Below are 13897 nucleotides of genomic sequence, written 5' to 3' on the forward strand. Positions count from 1 at the left end.
AAAAAAGATGTCAGCGGAGGGGGTGGGGGGGGGGGGGGGGGGGGGGGATGATCTAATTTCAGTTAATTGATCCGATAATTTCTTTTCCACAAAATAATGTATCTTTGTCGATCTATCTATTCTATGCTAACAATGTATAGTGACGGGCAGTACAAAACGATACGTTCTTCCACTACAGAAAATGACAAAAAGTACACATAATGCATCCACCTGTTACCATTAATATAACTGAATGAATCCTGGCTTCCTGCGAGTAACTCGGCTTTAACTAAAAAAGTTTTCACACAAAATTAATTAGTGAATACATTAAGATGGAATCATCACGAATGTTCTACTTGGCTCAATAAAGGTTGGGAAATATTGAACGACACTAAATTGATTTAGCGCTGTCCAGGATGCTGGAATGAAAATCATGTGATGACTCGGGTTGTAACAAAATAGAAAAAGATGATTCACTGGCATGAAAACCAGTGTGAAATATGATTACTGAAGACACAACCAAAGCAAAGAAAAATATGACAAGTGAGAGCCGGATATAGTATTACCTTCAGCATACTGAAATGCAGACCTAATACAGTTGTTAAGCATTACTACAGTTAAATAATAATAGTGCCCTTTGAGGTTAATTGAGTCATTTTCCCCACCAGCGCAGTCACCCACTTCGAAAGACTTGTATTTTTGAGATCCTGATGCATTTAGTCTTTACATAGCCTCGCCGTTGTCAGTCGAAGTGACTGGATGCAAAATGTTAGGTGTTAAAGACAATGCCCTCAGGACACACACATGCTGTGCCTAAAAATAAGACAAGGTAGGGAAATAGCATAAAGACAGAGGAATGCTATTGCTGTAGGTTGCTTTGTCACTTCAAAACCTGACATTGGTGTAAACCTGCTTGAGATTATCTGCTCTTGGATCTTAATATACAGTCAGCTTCCGGAAAAAAACAAAAACAGAGACGACTGGACCGAAGAGGAGAAAATATTCTAATTGTGTGTGTGTGTGTGTGTGTGTGTGTGTGTGTGTGCGCGTGTGCATGTGTGTGTTTGAGCGCACGTGTGTGTGCATGTGTTTGTTCAGTGGCTATAAAAACACCTCTGCCAAATGACTGATTTTTGCGATACACAAAAATGAGCTTGAGATCAATCATTCAAAACTTTTTACACCATTCATGTGACCTATCACCTGCAAAAGAAGGGAAGTAAAAATAAACTACTGAAATAATGTGGTTGCACAAGTGTTCACACCCTCTAAAAACTAGGATGAGGCTGTGTCCAGAATTAATGAATCACTTTTAGCACACACCTGTCACCAGTTAACACCGGGGTCTCAAACTATTTTAAACAGTTTGGAAATAAATAAATAAATAAATAAATAAATATGAAGGAAGGAAAATCAGCCCATGTTAATTGATGCTGCCACGACCCCACTTCACTATTGGTCAATTGTTCTTTTCGTGATGAGCAGTGTTGATTTGGTGCCAAATACATCTTTTGGACTTCTGGCCATAAAGTTCAATCTTGGTGGGTTGGATCATAGTAACACATTTCCCACATGTATTGAGGAGATTTTTGTTTTTCAATAATCGATTGAAACCACGGCTGAACAATTTGGCCAAGGGAAGGAAAAGATGCGTTTTCATATGTTAGTCATGTGAATATGACCACATACAGTAGCAACAGGATTCTTCAGTTTAGTAAAACTTTCAGCATCAAATCCATTTGGGATATATTCTTGCCATCAGATGGGTTTCTGCCTGGGATGGTAGGTGAATGTAATTAACCTGAGAGCAGGATGGAGACCCAGGGGCCTCACAGCTGAAGGCACAAACGTTTGCTGGAAAACCATCGCATAAGATAAGAAAGCTGCAGAGCTCTTCAGGAATTAATAAGAGACGCAATTCAAAGTCATAAGGCAGCAGTGTGCCTTTACGTTTTCTCCAACAGAAGCAATTTCTCCAAATTTGTTTGGCTTAATATTTAATGCCCCTCTTCCCCCATCAAAAAGTGTGACATTTCTCCGACTGTACACAAATACAAAGTTGTCATGATTTTGACAGGACCACCTAAATTCAAACACATACATCTCTAAAAATGATTATTATTAACAGTTTATGCCAACAAATCTTTATTTAGATTTAAAACTGTCTGTGTCTTATGTGTTGTGTTCTGTTATTTTGTTATTTTCACTTCAAGATGGCGCCGCGAGAGTGGCTGCCTTTCCAGCAGCTCCTATATTTTGTTCTTCTATTTCTTCCTGTCATAACTTTGCTACTGTGAATTGGGAATTTCTCCATTGCGAGACTAATAAAGGTTTTCTAATAGAAAACCAGTATCCATGACAACTCTCATGTATAACTCACTCAATTTAAAGCAGAAAAGCACAACATGTTTTACTTACATTTTTCCCTATTGAAATCCACATGCAGGGATTCAGACGTAAATGACATAAATCACAGCTGTCACAAAAACATTTCCCAACTATGGAGGCCAAACAGGATTTGAGTAACTGGTTATGGGGAAAACACTCGGAAGCCACGCATAGAACTAAACTTGATGATGACTTTGACCAAACTTGGAGAGATTAGATGTTGGGATCACGGCCCAGAAGAAGATGGGACAAGAAAATAGGACAAGGTATCAGCAGCTACCCAAAATGCCACAATTTGATGGGGTTTTTTTCTTTAAACTCCACAACACAAAGACAAACCTTCACATTTTCCCAATTCCATAAAGCCGAAAACCTGCATACTGAAAATCTTTGCTCATTTATTGTTGAATGAAACAGGCGCTAAGGCTCATTTGCAAAGACGCCTATCTGCTGTGAATAAAAGCCAGAAGAGAGTGTTTCCTGGTGCACCACTTCAAATCTTGTGAAAACAGACTTGAGCCGACTGATCTGACGTATGCAGACCCGAGAGGAGGTGTTTGTCTCAGACAGATTTCAAGGTAGACAGATTTCATTTTCACAACTAAGACACCTTGACTAAAAAGAACTTCCATATCTGCAATAATAACAGAAAAGTCAGAGGGACACCTCACCTCCAGGAATCTCAGTTCTGGCTCCATCATCTTGCTCTTCAGCGACTCAGACACGAAGCATCAAACCCTTCCTTTCCTCACTTGTCAAAGTCCAAAATGACAGAGAAAAAGCAAAGCATTTGTGCTCTCGTTGGCATCTGTCGAGCTTCTCTCCCTTCGGTAAACACACAGGAGAACCCCCTCCTGCTCGGTGCTGCTTTTACTACTTAAAAAAAAAAATGGTGTCATTCAATGAGTAAAATCAGTCAACCCAGTTTCACTTGGCATCCTCAGTCTGATGATCTAATTCTGTGTCACAGGGGATTTGCCTGGTGAGGCCCTCTGAACTGAATTTACTTACTAAGTTAAGAAAGAAAGACTGGTCTGAAAATGACTCTTTGCAGCTGCTTGACTCAGAAAGAATCCATATTTATGGTGATGAAGGAGTTTGGCCGTGAAAGAATGAATCGAACCACGACGTCATGTCTGACTTCCAGCAGGAGCTCAAAGTCAACCAATGTGCTCAGGCTAATTTAGCAAATAGAAAAAGAGGTGCTGCTGCACTTGAAGGAGACAGTGAAATTGAGTGGGATGAAAGGTTACACACTGCAGATGAAAAAAATACTTCCCTGCAAAGGAGCAAAGTGACTTTTTTGTCCTTGGTAAACACCATTCAAATGTAGCATGTTGATGAGCAAGTAATTTGTGTATCTTTATTTTTCAACCGTACTTTAATCACAGGTCTCACAGCTATTTAAAATGTGCTTTCTACTATATGAAAGATTATTTTGAAAACTCTTTAAAAATCCTGATGTTTAAGTATAACGACGTTACTAACTGCGTTGACGTTTGAGTAACGAAGTAATCTAACGTTGCCGCAGTTGTCATTACTGCCATGCACAGTACTGCTCTGTCCTCGCTATTGTAATATGCGTAAATTGTGCTGCTGCAATAAGATGGTCGCCATTTCATGTTGTGCACCTGTGATAGAGTGATTAGCAACTATTGTGCTACTGCAGTGCTGGTTGCAATGAAGCATCAAAATGTCATCATTCATTGAGCTATTCGAAAGTTATTTTACACAATAGATCATGATTACTTTGCTGAGTAACTAGTCACTTTTACAAGGCAGTAACTGAATTAGTAATTAATTTAATTTTTGGAAGAAGTAATTGTAAATAGCAAAAACAAATTAGTTTTTAAGTAATATGCCCAATGCTGGTAGGTTAACATATTGCATGCATGAAAAGGTTAAAATGGAAGATAAGCCTTTAAATGACAGTATCAATCATGATAAGAGCTTTTCACGCCCACCCCCCACCCCCTGCCTCGCCCATAAAAATCCTCTGCGACTTGTTGTGCTAGCTCCTGGATACCAGCCATGGATTACAGGGTTCATTTTTGATTAAGAAAAAAGCTTTTATTTGTCTACGATGTTGCAGTGCCGCTCCTCTGCATTGGAAGCTGAGATTAAAAGCAAACTGTATTTGAATGTCCACACCTCGCATAAAGCAGCAGACTTGCTTTGGGGGATTAAATGTCAAATTTTGCCCAAAGTAGCTGCAGAAGATTGAGATTTTGCACATTTGTTTCAAGTGGCTTCCCTCAGTGTGGCCAAAGCAGAAGTGTCAACGTGATAATTCAGAGTGGTGCTCCTGTCCATAAACACCAGTACATGATGATGGCATCCTCACCATAAATAAACAAACAAAAAAGTAAAGAAACAAGCAAATAAACAAATACATAAATAAACAATTACATAAATTTTTGCAGCCGCCACCTAGCAAAATGTGCTAATCAAGTGCAGTGCAACCAGGAGATGAAGGCTCAAGTTGACCCGTGAGACTTAGATGCTACAGATTCACAAAACAAAACAATCTTGTTGAATAATTAGAATCTATTGAGGAAAAGAATAGGGGTCTGGACTGTTTTATTGTTTGTCACACTAATAGCAGTGTGTTAGGTTTTTTTTGTTTGTTTGTTGCACGAAAAAGGATGGCATAGAAGTAGATGTGATGCCTGTGATGTGAAGAAGCTGATCTCTAATAAACAATGAATATAAGCAAGCAGGATTTTTTTTTCTCCATCTCCTCTCACACTCCTGTTAACTTGGCAATGATGCCGCAGCTTGCAGTGTGGGCTGTGCAAACTCACTTTTTTTGTGAGTAGAACACAAGTCGCAGTTTCATTTGAGTCACATTACATTTTTGTTATTGAGATTTTTTCATGGTGTCGATGTCATTTGAAAGACATTCTCAGCTTTTGGTGAGCTGACAAGTATATTTGGTGATTGACTTGTTTCAGTGAAAAAACCTCATGGTACATTGTATCTTTTTTTTCAGCTTTATTTTAATCGGTAGGCCAGCTGCAATGTAATATTATTCTGCGGTGAATCCAGCGGTGTCTAGACTAAAGTACAATAATGTTCGTCTTGAGTGTTTCGGGGAGCCCTTTTGGAGTGCCATATCAGCCTTCCATCCATCCATCCATTTTGTAATCTGCTTATCCTCTCCAGCATCGCGGGTGTGCTAGAGCCTATCCCAGCTGTCTTCAGGCAGTAGGCAGGGTACAGCCTGAACTGGTTGCCATCAAATCAAAGGGCACACAAAGACAACAATCACACCTGAGGACAATTTAGAGTGTTCCGTTAACTTGCCATGCACGTTTTCTTTGGAATGTGGGAGGAAACCGGAATACAAACTCCACAGAGGCAGGCGGGAGCCAGAATCGAACCCTGCACCTCTGCACTGTGAGGCAGACGTGTTAACCAATCGTCCACTGCGCCACCAAACATCAGCCTTGCACCTTGCAATTTCTTTTTTTTAAACGCATGTGGACAGACACACCCAAAACAAATCACCCATGGTGACATTGACCATCTTAAATAATGACGAAACTGTAACAAGTGCCAGACAGTTAATTCTGCAATGCTTCTACGCCAATATAATAATTTTCACTGACACTCGTTTAACACTGAGCACATTCGTGATTCCTCTATAGTTGCTTGCCAATCTGTTGTGACAGTGGAAAGTACGCATCGCTGACAATAACAAAGTATCCCACCTTGACATCCTTGGTGGGGTGACACTCAATCTGATGAGAGACCGATGCCGTTTGGTTCATCTTTGCACCTCACGTTCATGGACTGCCACTTTATCCAATCAATTGAGGTTTCCTTCTTCCAGCAAGAAGTCTGATGTCTGCTACGCTGATATTGCCGTTAAGCTACATCAGAGACTAAACACACCTCTTCTATCCTTCTCGCGGTGAAGCGTTGTCACTTTGACGGCCTCCCTCCCGTACTGTGCTGTTGTGGAGTAAAATTCAGGAGGTTGGCCAATGCCTCCCACATAGAGTTGGAAGATGTCTCTTGATCAGGATTTACGTTGCAGACGTTCACACATTCAAAACACAGCATCTCCCAGTAAGATTCACGCTTGTTTAAAAGACATTTTGCCAGCGTGTGTTTCTAATGTGTAGTGATGCATTCCAAGTGTCTGACCCACAGGCACCCGATGCTGTTTGTACTGTAGAGGAAAGGGAAATGAAAAGAAGCCCCAAAAAAAAAAAAAAACCCACAAAAACCCTACCAAACTGCCCTTGTTTATTCTCAAGCACATCCGATTTTCATAATTAATATAATAACATACATATAATATGCATTGTACTAGCATATTTAGTCATATTTATTAATTCAGGGTTACACTTAGCAACAGGTGCACATTTTTTTCTGAAACATCATAGCTATAAATGACAACATATGAAAAAATATCTGTAGTGTGCAAGCTTTTCAAGGTCAAACTTATAAACAAAAAATCTGACGGTTTACAAAAAAAACCATAGACATTTAAAGGATATACATTTCAACGTTTGTACATCAAAGATGCTACCTCCACTGCAATTTTTAAATTAAGTCTTAAAACACATATTTACTCAGTATTTTGGCACATGGTCTCATCCTTTTCTGTTTAATTATTATTTTTCAGTATTTCTTTTTTTTTCTTGGACTTATTTTATTGGGAAGTGTTTTAATTGTACATGGTTTTTGTCGTAAAGTGGATACTGGGACAATGTACAATGGTGACTTTAGTAGGAAACCCCCTGTAAGGTGACGTGATGTCACAAGTCTCTGAGACTTTGGAAAGAGGATTTTTCAGGCACAGAGCAGAGTGATATATTAACATAAGTACAGAATTTCAATACAAGATGCAGAACAGACCATATGATCCTGAAAGGAGAAACAGAATTGAGGTCTTGAATCTTAGATTATTAACCATGGAAAGTAACACACACATTCATTTTCTTCATGCTAATGAAAAGCACAGGCAGCTATAAATGTCAGTGTAATTTGTCATGATCTTGGAAATGATAATATATCCATTTGTGCTTGGTTTTCACAGTTATAAAAGATGGCTCTGCAGGGTATCTGAAGGTACCAACCGACAAATAAAGTGCATCACCCATCTGAAAATGTCTCATATTTTCATTAACCTGAAGGACAGCTACAGATACCAACCACTGTGGTTGAAAAAATAATAAGATACAACTAACAGAATTGGAGTGGAATGGAATGTATATGGCAGATATCTTTAGCATTATTTGGCTTTAAGGGAGGTCTATATACTCTGTGCCATTCTGGTCGGCTGAACATTGTGCAGTGGTTCATCGATGGGATTGGGGCGACCTATCCTCTAATCTTCACTGAAAAACTTGCCTTTTTGCCTTTTTTTGTGTTCAGGCTAACGCAATAACATGATTGCTTTTGCACCATCTAGTGGACTTTTGGTGTCAAATAAGTATCGACGTACATTCATTTTGACATTACAGTACTTGACCACCATCCTTTAATGCACAGGTGTCGAAGTCCGGTCCTCGAGGGCCGGTGTCCTGCATGTTTTCCATCCCTCCCTGCTGCAACACACCTGATCCAAATGATCAGTTCATCAGCAAGCTCTATCGGAGCCTGATAGTGATCCTGATCATTTGAATCAGGTGTGTTGCAGCAGGGAGGGATGGAAAACATGCAGGACACCGGCCCTCGAGGACCGGACTTCGACACCTGTGCTTTAATGTAAAACTTCGCTATTCGTGGTCACGCTCTGTCCCTACCCGTAGCAGTGAGGTTCACTGTAAAGTGATTTATGCACTGCTTGTTTACCATACAGGTCAACAGTGAAATCTTCTCTTCCTTACCTGTTGTAGGGCCAAGCTTCATTAACCAACATCAATTTTTTTTCCTTTGACATTTGTGTCCAAGGTTGTTAAGTTAATCAAGTCCAACCTTTCAGGACCTCCCAGATTCTTGAGACCCCTGTGACAAGTGTCCGAGTAGTGGATCTCCAGCCCCGTTATCCCTGATGTTCTGGCTGTCGGCAACCCAGCCAGGAGGCACCGGTAATGGGGGTGGAGCCACAGTTTCCTCCTTCTCCGCAGGAGGCTGATCCCATTCAGAGCTGAGCTTCCGTGGGGCTGCGACTGGATGACCCCTGGGATGTCTCTCTTCCAAAACATCCTCCTCGGGAGATGAATCAGACTGACCTACTGCACGCGTCGACTCCTTGACAGTGTTCAGCCTTCTCAGAGGAATTATGGGGCGGGATGAAGAGTGTTGTCGGTGGCGGCCTAATTCACCACTGACTACTTAAACACATAGGCAGGATCATAAATAAATAAATAAATAAATAAATAAATAAATAAATAAATACAAATGGTTTTGTGACAAATATGTTTAAACTTTATGAACTCACCATGACTTCGTCTTCTGAGTGCAAAAGCAATCTCTGGATCCACTCCCGGTGGCAGGGAGTAATATTTTTGGGATTTGACCAAATTCTGAGCAGGCTGGAAGATGAAGAATCAGGACTCTATGAAGTGGAACTGTTTGGGAGGCTGTTTGAGGTCTGTGTGCGTGTGTCGCTTTTAAAAACAAACTGACCATCTCACGGAAACTTGCAGCTCGGAGGCTGCGCCTGATGCTCGCGTGTCGGCGAATCAAAATTTCCCTGGCTCGGCTATTGTCAGGCTGGTTGAGTTTGTTGGTGTAAGCCATCGTCTGCACAGGGATGCACAGGCTACTTTTAATTATATTGGTCATTATGTACATTAAGACATTGATGATGTGAATCATTTCCCACAGTAATTATCAACAATGATTTAAACATTGCTACGATATCAGGAGTTTAATTTCATTGTTCAGCAACTCATGTGGTCCTTGGGCACCAGGTTGGTGACCCAGGGAATGGAATTGGAAATTGGAACCACTCAACTTACCCGCTCTCTTATCTTGTACATGTTCTTTGACAGGATGTCATGCATCTTCCGCACATCCTCAGTCAGGAAATTCTTTTGGGGTTGAGACGAATTTTTCCTCTCGTCGCTGGTGAGAAAAATCAACCAGAGATTCATTGTTGCAAAAATGCCATTAAATCAAAAATTGAAAACGCAATACAAGTATTAAAATGAAAAAAGTTAAAGTTTGTATATTTCAAGATTTCAAGTACATTAACAAAGACCTAATAGAAAAAATATTCTCGTAAATAAACTCTCAAGACAGAAAGTATTTTTTTAAACTTACTAAAGCGATACAATGGACGGCGCCGCACTCAGGTCACCCACAGGTGTGTCCAGCAAATCAATGGCTGTCTGCAGCTCAAGTTTCTTGTACAGAGACACAATACTGGACTCTGCCCTGCTGTCTCGAAGCAGGATGCGTCTCAAAAAGCGGTCATTGAACTTTTTAAACCTGAGCCACAGATTGAAAACAAAAGGCATGGATGAATGTTATCACTGAATAAATTCCAGACTTTATTATATATTTAAATCCCTACTTGTCTTTCCAATAGTAGTGACTCCATTGCCCACATAGGTCCTCAATGCCGCAAACAATGTGCTCCATCACCTTGGCACAATATTGAATCATATGAAACAAGCAGAACAGACAAATGATTAAGTGTAACGACAAGTCTTACCCTGTTGTGTATTTCTACATTGATGGTGTCCAAGTCTTTGTTGGTCCTCCTGATATTTATATATTCTATGATGGGACGAATGCTGATACCCTGCCAAGAGAAAAAACTATGCGCTATTAGGATTTACTATTGATCATGACTCTATTTTTACAGCGACAACACTCAAGAGGCCAAGCATAGCAACAGCACCCACCTGTATGAACACAGTAAATATTATGATAGCTATGGAAGCAGTGACAAACAAATTCTTCCTATTGATGCTGTCAGGCAGAGTGAAGACCAAAGCGAAGCAGATGGCCCCTCGAACGCCTCCATAGGCCAGACCAAACTGATCCTTGAATGTGAACTGGATGGTTCGGAATGGATTTACAATCTGGGATAGAACCAGGATGCCTGTGGGAAAAGAAAAAGCTCAAGCAGATGAGTGAAATCTGATTGAGCAAACGGATGTGTTCAGCCCCAACTTACCAATTCCTCTCCATAGGAGGGCAAACAGGAGCGTGAACAGGATGTAGGCCCAATTCCACTCGTGTTCTGTCGTTATCGTCACAACACCCAGGAAGAAGAAGATGAGAGTTTCAGAGATGGTGGCCAACATCTTGATCACATGGCGGATGGTCGTGCAGGACCTCTGAGACACATTCTCCTCAACGTAGTACTTCATAGTAATTGCACATGTTATAATCCTACAGTGGGTCAGACATGCATGTACACTCATGAAATGGTTGCAGGAGATGGTGATTTTCTTGAAAAGAATGAAAATGAAAAGTATTTGTATTTGTATCATTGTGAAAGAACCCTCCTGCTCTAAAATAAATAGCACAGTCCTTCCATCTTTTGTCATACACAATTTGTCTCATTGGGCTTGTTATGCATGTTGACTTAAAATATGACATTCGAACATGGGAGTTATCAATCACCCTCATTTTTTTGTCAGACTGCACACTGTTAATTGTGGGATGTTTGAAAAACAGATGCCTTTGTACTTAGTTGTTATGATCATATTATTTTCGAAGCTTTATGTTATGTGTTCTGTTGTATTATTGTTATTTTATGATAAATGATCTGCAAAGCACTTTTTAAGATATCTTGTATTGTATTGTATTGTATTGTCAAGACGCATGCAGGTTTTCGGGAAATCGCATCTGTCATTATCCTCCAAGTGCTTTTCCTGTCTTGTGTCTACTAAAGAATTAACTGTCACACTGAAACTGTGACTTCGCAAGATGTGGTCAGATAAACCAACACAAATGTTTACTGTTGTGAACAGTTCAAACATAAAGCTGTATTGACTACGATTACACTAACTACAAGATGGAGTAAGCCATTCTACTGTGTACTACAGACACATTACACATTCATTAAAAAAAAAATAAATAATCATCTTGTGAAGACTAGGGTTAATGCTGCTTTTGTATTATGCAATCAAAATTTTGCAGGTGTCCTTTATGAAATGGGCCAATGGGCAGGGCAATACAAAAAAAAAAAAATTAAACCACGACAGTGCATGTTTAGTCATGTTTAAGTAAACAGCGTTCACAAATCACATTGAACTCTCTCTTTCTTGAAAGAGGAAGAGCAAGTTTGACATGTTTTGTTAGGCCACAAGAATCTGGAGCATCCTACATTACAATCTCTTGAGCCTTTCAGTACTGCAACAAAAGGAATTCTACTAATAGAATGACTCTATAGGACTGCATTGCTATTCTGGCACCATGTAAGGATGTGTGCACCTGTTGGTGCCAATCATGCGTACGGTGTGCTTGTCCTACTTACGCAAGGACACTGGAAATGGCAAACAGCTCTGCTGCCAGGTAAGCCAAGTAGCTGAACATGAAGACAAAAAGGGGCTCGATTTGTCGTGCATTGTGGGTAAAACGTGTGGTGAATGCCGCTACAAAGCCAAAAACAAGGCCAAAGAGGAGACCTCCTGCCCCCACAACAAAGAACCGAGCCACGCCCAAAAACACATCTGAAGATTCAAAAGCTGACATGTCTGCCACAAAGGAAAACATGCTGTAAAGTACCTGCAATGACAAAAAAAACGTGTTTCAAACGATTAATTCACACAGACAACTGCAGTTTAGATGGGTAGTATATCATCAAGATGTTTTCAAAGGTCGAATAGCCGCGAACAAGGATACAGGAAACAATCAATGGGAAGCTTCTTGAGTGAAACCCAGCCAGACTAAAGACTGCCTTGTTAGTTCCCATGAGACAATGAGGAATTTGACCGATGTCTTTGTCCCTGCCTAAAAATAGCAAAGCTATACTGTTGCCATTCAAAAGGGGAAAACTAACCACAGTCACAGCATCGTTAAAGAGTCCCTCTCCAAATATGACAATGTGTGTCTGCTCATTAACATCGATGTCATCAAACACGGCGAGCACAGCCACAGGGTCCACTGCAGAGATGATGGATGCAAATAACAAATTTTCCTGCCAGGAACACAAACTTAAATGAGCACAAACATATATTAAGAAATCACTTTGCAACAAGTTTTTTTTCAACATTTGCATCCAAATCTGCCTCTTTTGTGATCCACCTGATGCTGGCTGTTCTCATTACTTACCTGCAGATTAATATCTTGAACTCCGAAGACTTCAAACTGACAGATGGCAAAGAGTGAGAGTCCAATGCCAATGCTGTTCCACAGAGTTCCCACCACGGCATACCACAGCACCGTCCCGACATTCTCGAAAAAGGGCCGAGTGGGCATGAAGTAGCCATTTTCCAGGACGATAAGCGGAAGCATGTAGAGGAAGAAGACATTGGACGTGAGCACAGCTGGCGGTTCCTCTTTAACAGAATGCATGATGGCGCCAACAATAAGCCCGATAGCAATCAGCAAGCAGGACTCAGGGATCCAGATTGTGATTTTTTGGTAAATGTGGAAACCTGAAGGAGCAAGAGAGAGAGAGCAAATGTTAATGAATATTGCTTTAATACATTCTGTTTTTAAGAATTAATCCACAGACAGACACAAGTGAAAAAAAAAATGACTTACCAATTTTGGCAAAAGAGGCCAGCAGTACCCAGAGTGTGAATTCAAAGGGAACTTGTATCCGAGGATAGTCCATTGTAAACACAGGAAGACTGGCCCTCTCCTCATCGGGGAAGGCCTGGGGTTGATCAATTTCATTGTGGAAAGGACTCTCGCTGGCTGATGCTGTAGATTCAGATTTTTGAATTTCACATTTTCCTCCGGAAGAGCAAAGAGACAAAAGAAGGAGCACGAGTAGATCTTGTCTGTGAGACAAAACTGGTCCACACATTTCCACAGTTTGACACAGATTACAAGTCCGGGCAAATAAAATCAGATGATAGTAACCATTAAAAAAAAACAAAAATAAAAAACATCACAAAATGGGCAAACATACCCCATGTGTGTTTCTTTTGTTCATGAAAGAACATGTGCAATGCCGTTGCATTTTGAAAAAGTAACTCCTCTCTGACCTGTCTCAGCGAAATGCAATTCTTGTTCCAACTGTTGTTCAACCTGCTTGTCACAGGTGCTTTGCCTACTGGGTGGAGCAAACCGATGTTGTGAAATTTCTTTTGTGTGTTGCTTCCCTTTTCTACAGACTAGCTCACAGTGAATAAGTTCAAAATCTAGCTTTAATTAAAAAAAAAAATTTAAAAACAATTCAGCATTACTTAGGAGTTAGCTTCAAATAATGTCGACTTAAAATTACAACCTTCGTCCACGGGATGGTGCAAGAGGAGAATAATTCAAATTTGATCTAAGGAGAACCGACTGAAAAGCATGACACTGCAGCAAATACAGTACTATACTGCGGTCATTTTCCAAGTGTTCTTACTGTGGTAAGCGGACTCCCACTAGTGGTAAATAAAATAATCACATTTCAGGGGCAATTAATACAAATGGGCTAAAACGTCTACATCTAAAA

The 13897-nt window shown here is 40.4% G+C and overlaps 2 protein-coding genes across 5 annotated transcripts in view; both read right to left on the reverse strand.

Annotated features, from left to right (window-relative positions):
• Positions 1-6311, reverse strand: part of LOC109528376 (inactive dipeptidyl peptidase 10-like) — a 29107-nt gene extending 22796 nt beyond the window's left edge. For both annotated transcript variants that reach the window (XM_019890861.1, XM_019890860.1), the window contains exon 1: positions 6081-6311. In XM_019890861.1, coding sequence (XP_019746420.1) covers positions 6081-6140 — 60 coding nt within the window. In that variant the 5' untranslated portion in view covers positions 6141-6311. The remainder of the gene's footprint in view (positions 1-6080) is intronic.
• A 1778-nt stretch (positions 6312-8089) lies between these two features.
• Positions 8090-13474, reverse strand: LOC109528726 (sodium/hydrogen exchanger 2-like). Of its 3 annotated transcripts, none has more exons than XR_002170721.1 (14): positions 12994-13474; positions 12559-12884; positions 12287-12424; positions 11762-12012; positions 10454-10671; positions 10179-10378; positions 9986-10075; positions 9845-9915; positions 9592-9759; positions 9288-9393; positions 8953-9069; positions 8765-8858; positions 8218-8654; positions 8090-8184 (listed from the first exon to the last, which is right to left on the reverse strand). XR_002170721.1 is itself a non-coding variant. In XM_019891671.1 (13 exons), exons 1-13 carry the CDS (start codon positions 13259-13261, stop codon positions 8302-8304), a joined length of 2403 nt encoding a protein of 800 aa, XP_019747230.1. In that variant the 5' UTR covers positions 13262-13473; the 3' UTR covers positions 8090-8301. The 3 variants fall into 3 exon arrangements, 1 of the variants encoding a protein (XP_019747230.1); XR_002170720.1 differs by having other exon boundaries at positions 8218-8657; positions 12994-13473; XM_019891671.1 differs by having other exon boundaries at positions 8090-8657; positions 12994-13473.
• Between the last annotated feature and the right edge of the window lie 423 nt (positions 13475-13897).

Source organism: Hippocampus comes, unplaced genomic scaffold (genome assembly GCF_001891065.2).
Source record: "Hippocampus comes isolate QL1 unplaced genomic scaffold, H_comes_QL1_v1.1 scaffold174, whole genome shotgun sequence".
Lineage (NCBI taxonomy): Eukaryota > Metazoa > Chordata > Actinopteri > Syngnathiformes > Syngnathidae > Hippocampus > Hippocampus comes.

What these genes read in the sequence shown, in the direction of transcription:
- LOC109528726 (XM_019891671.1), bottom strand. Translation starts at nt 13,261, where the DNA reads ATGTGTGGACCAGTTTTGTCTCACAGACAAGATCTACTCGTGCTCCTT. An exon ending in ATGTAGAAATACACAACAGG is followed by an intron (nt 9,916 to 9,985) that starts GTAAGACTTGTC and finishes TATTGTGCCAAG; the next exon opens with GTGATGGAGCACATTGTTTG. An exon ending in CTGCAAGTTTCCGTGAGATG is followed by an intron (nt 8,859 to 8,952) that starts GTCAGTTTGTTT and finishes TTCATCTTCCAG; the next exon opens with CCTGCTCAGAATTTGGTCAA.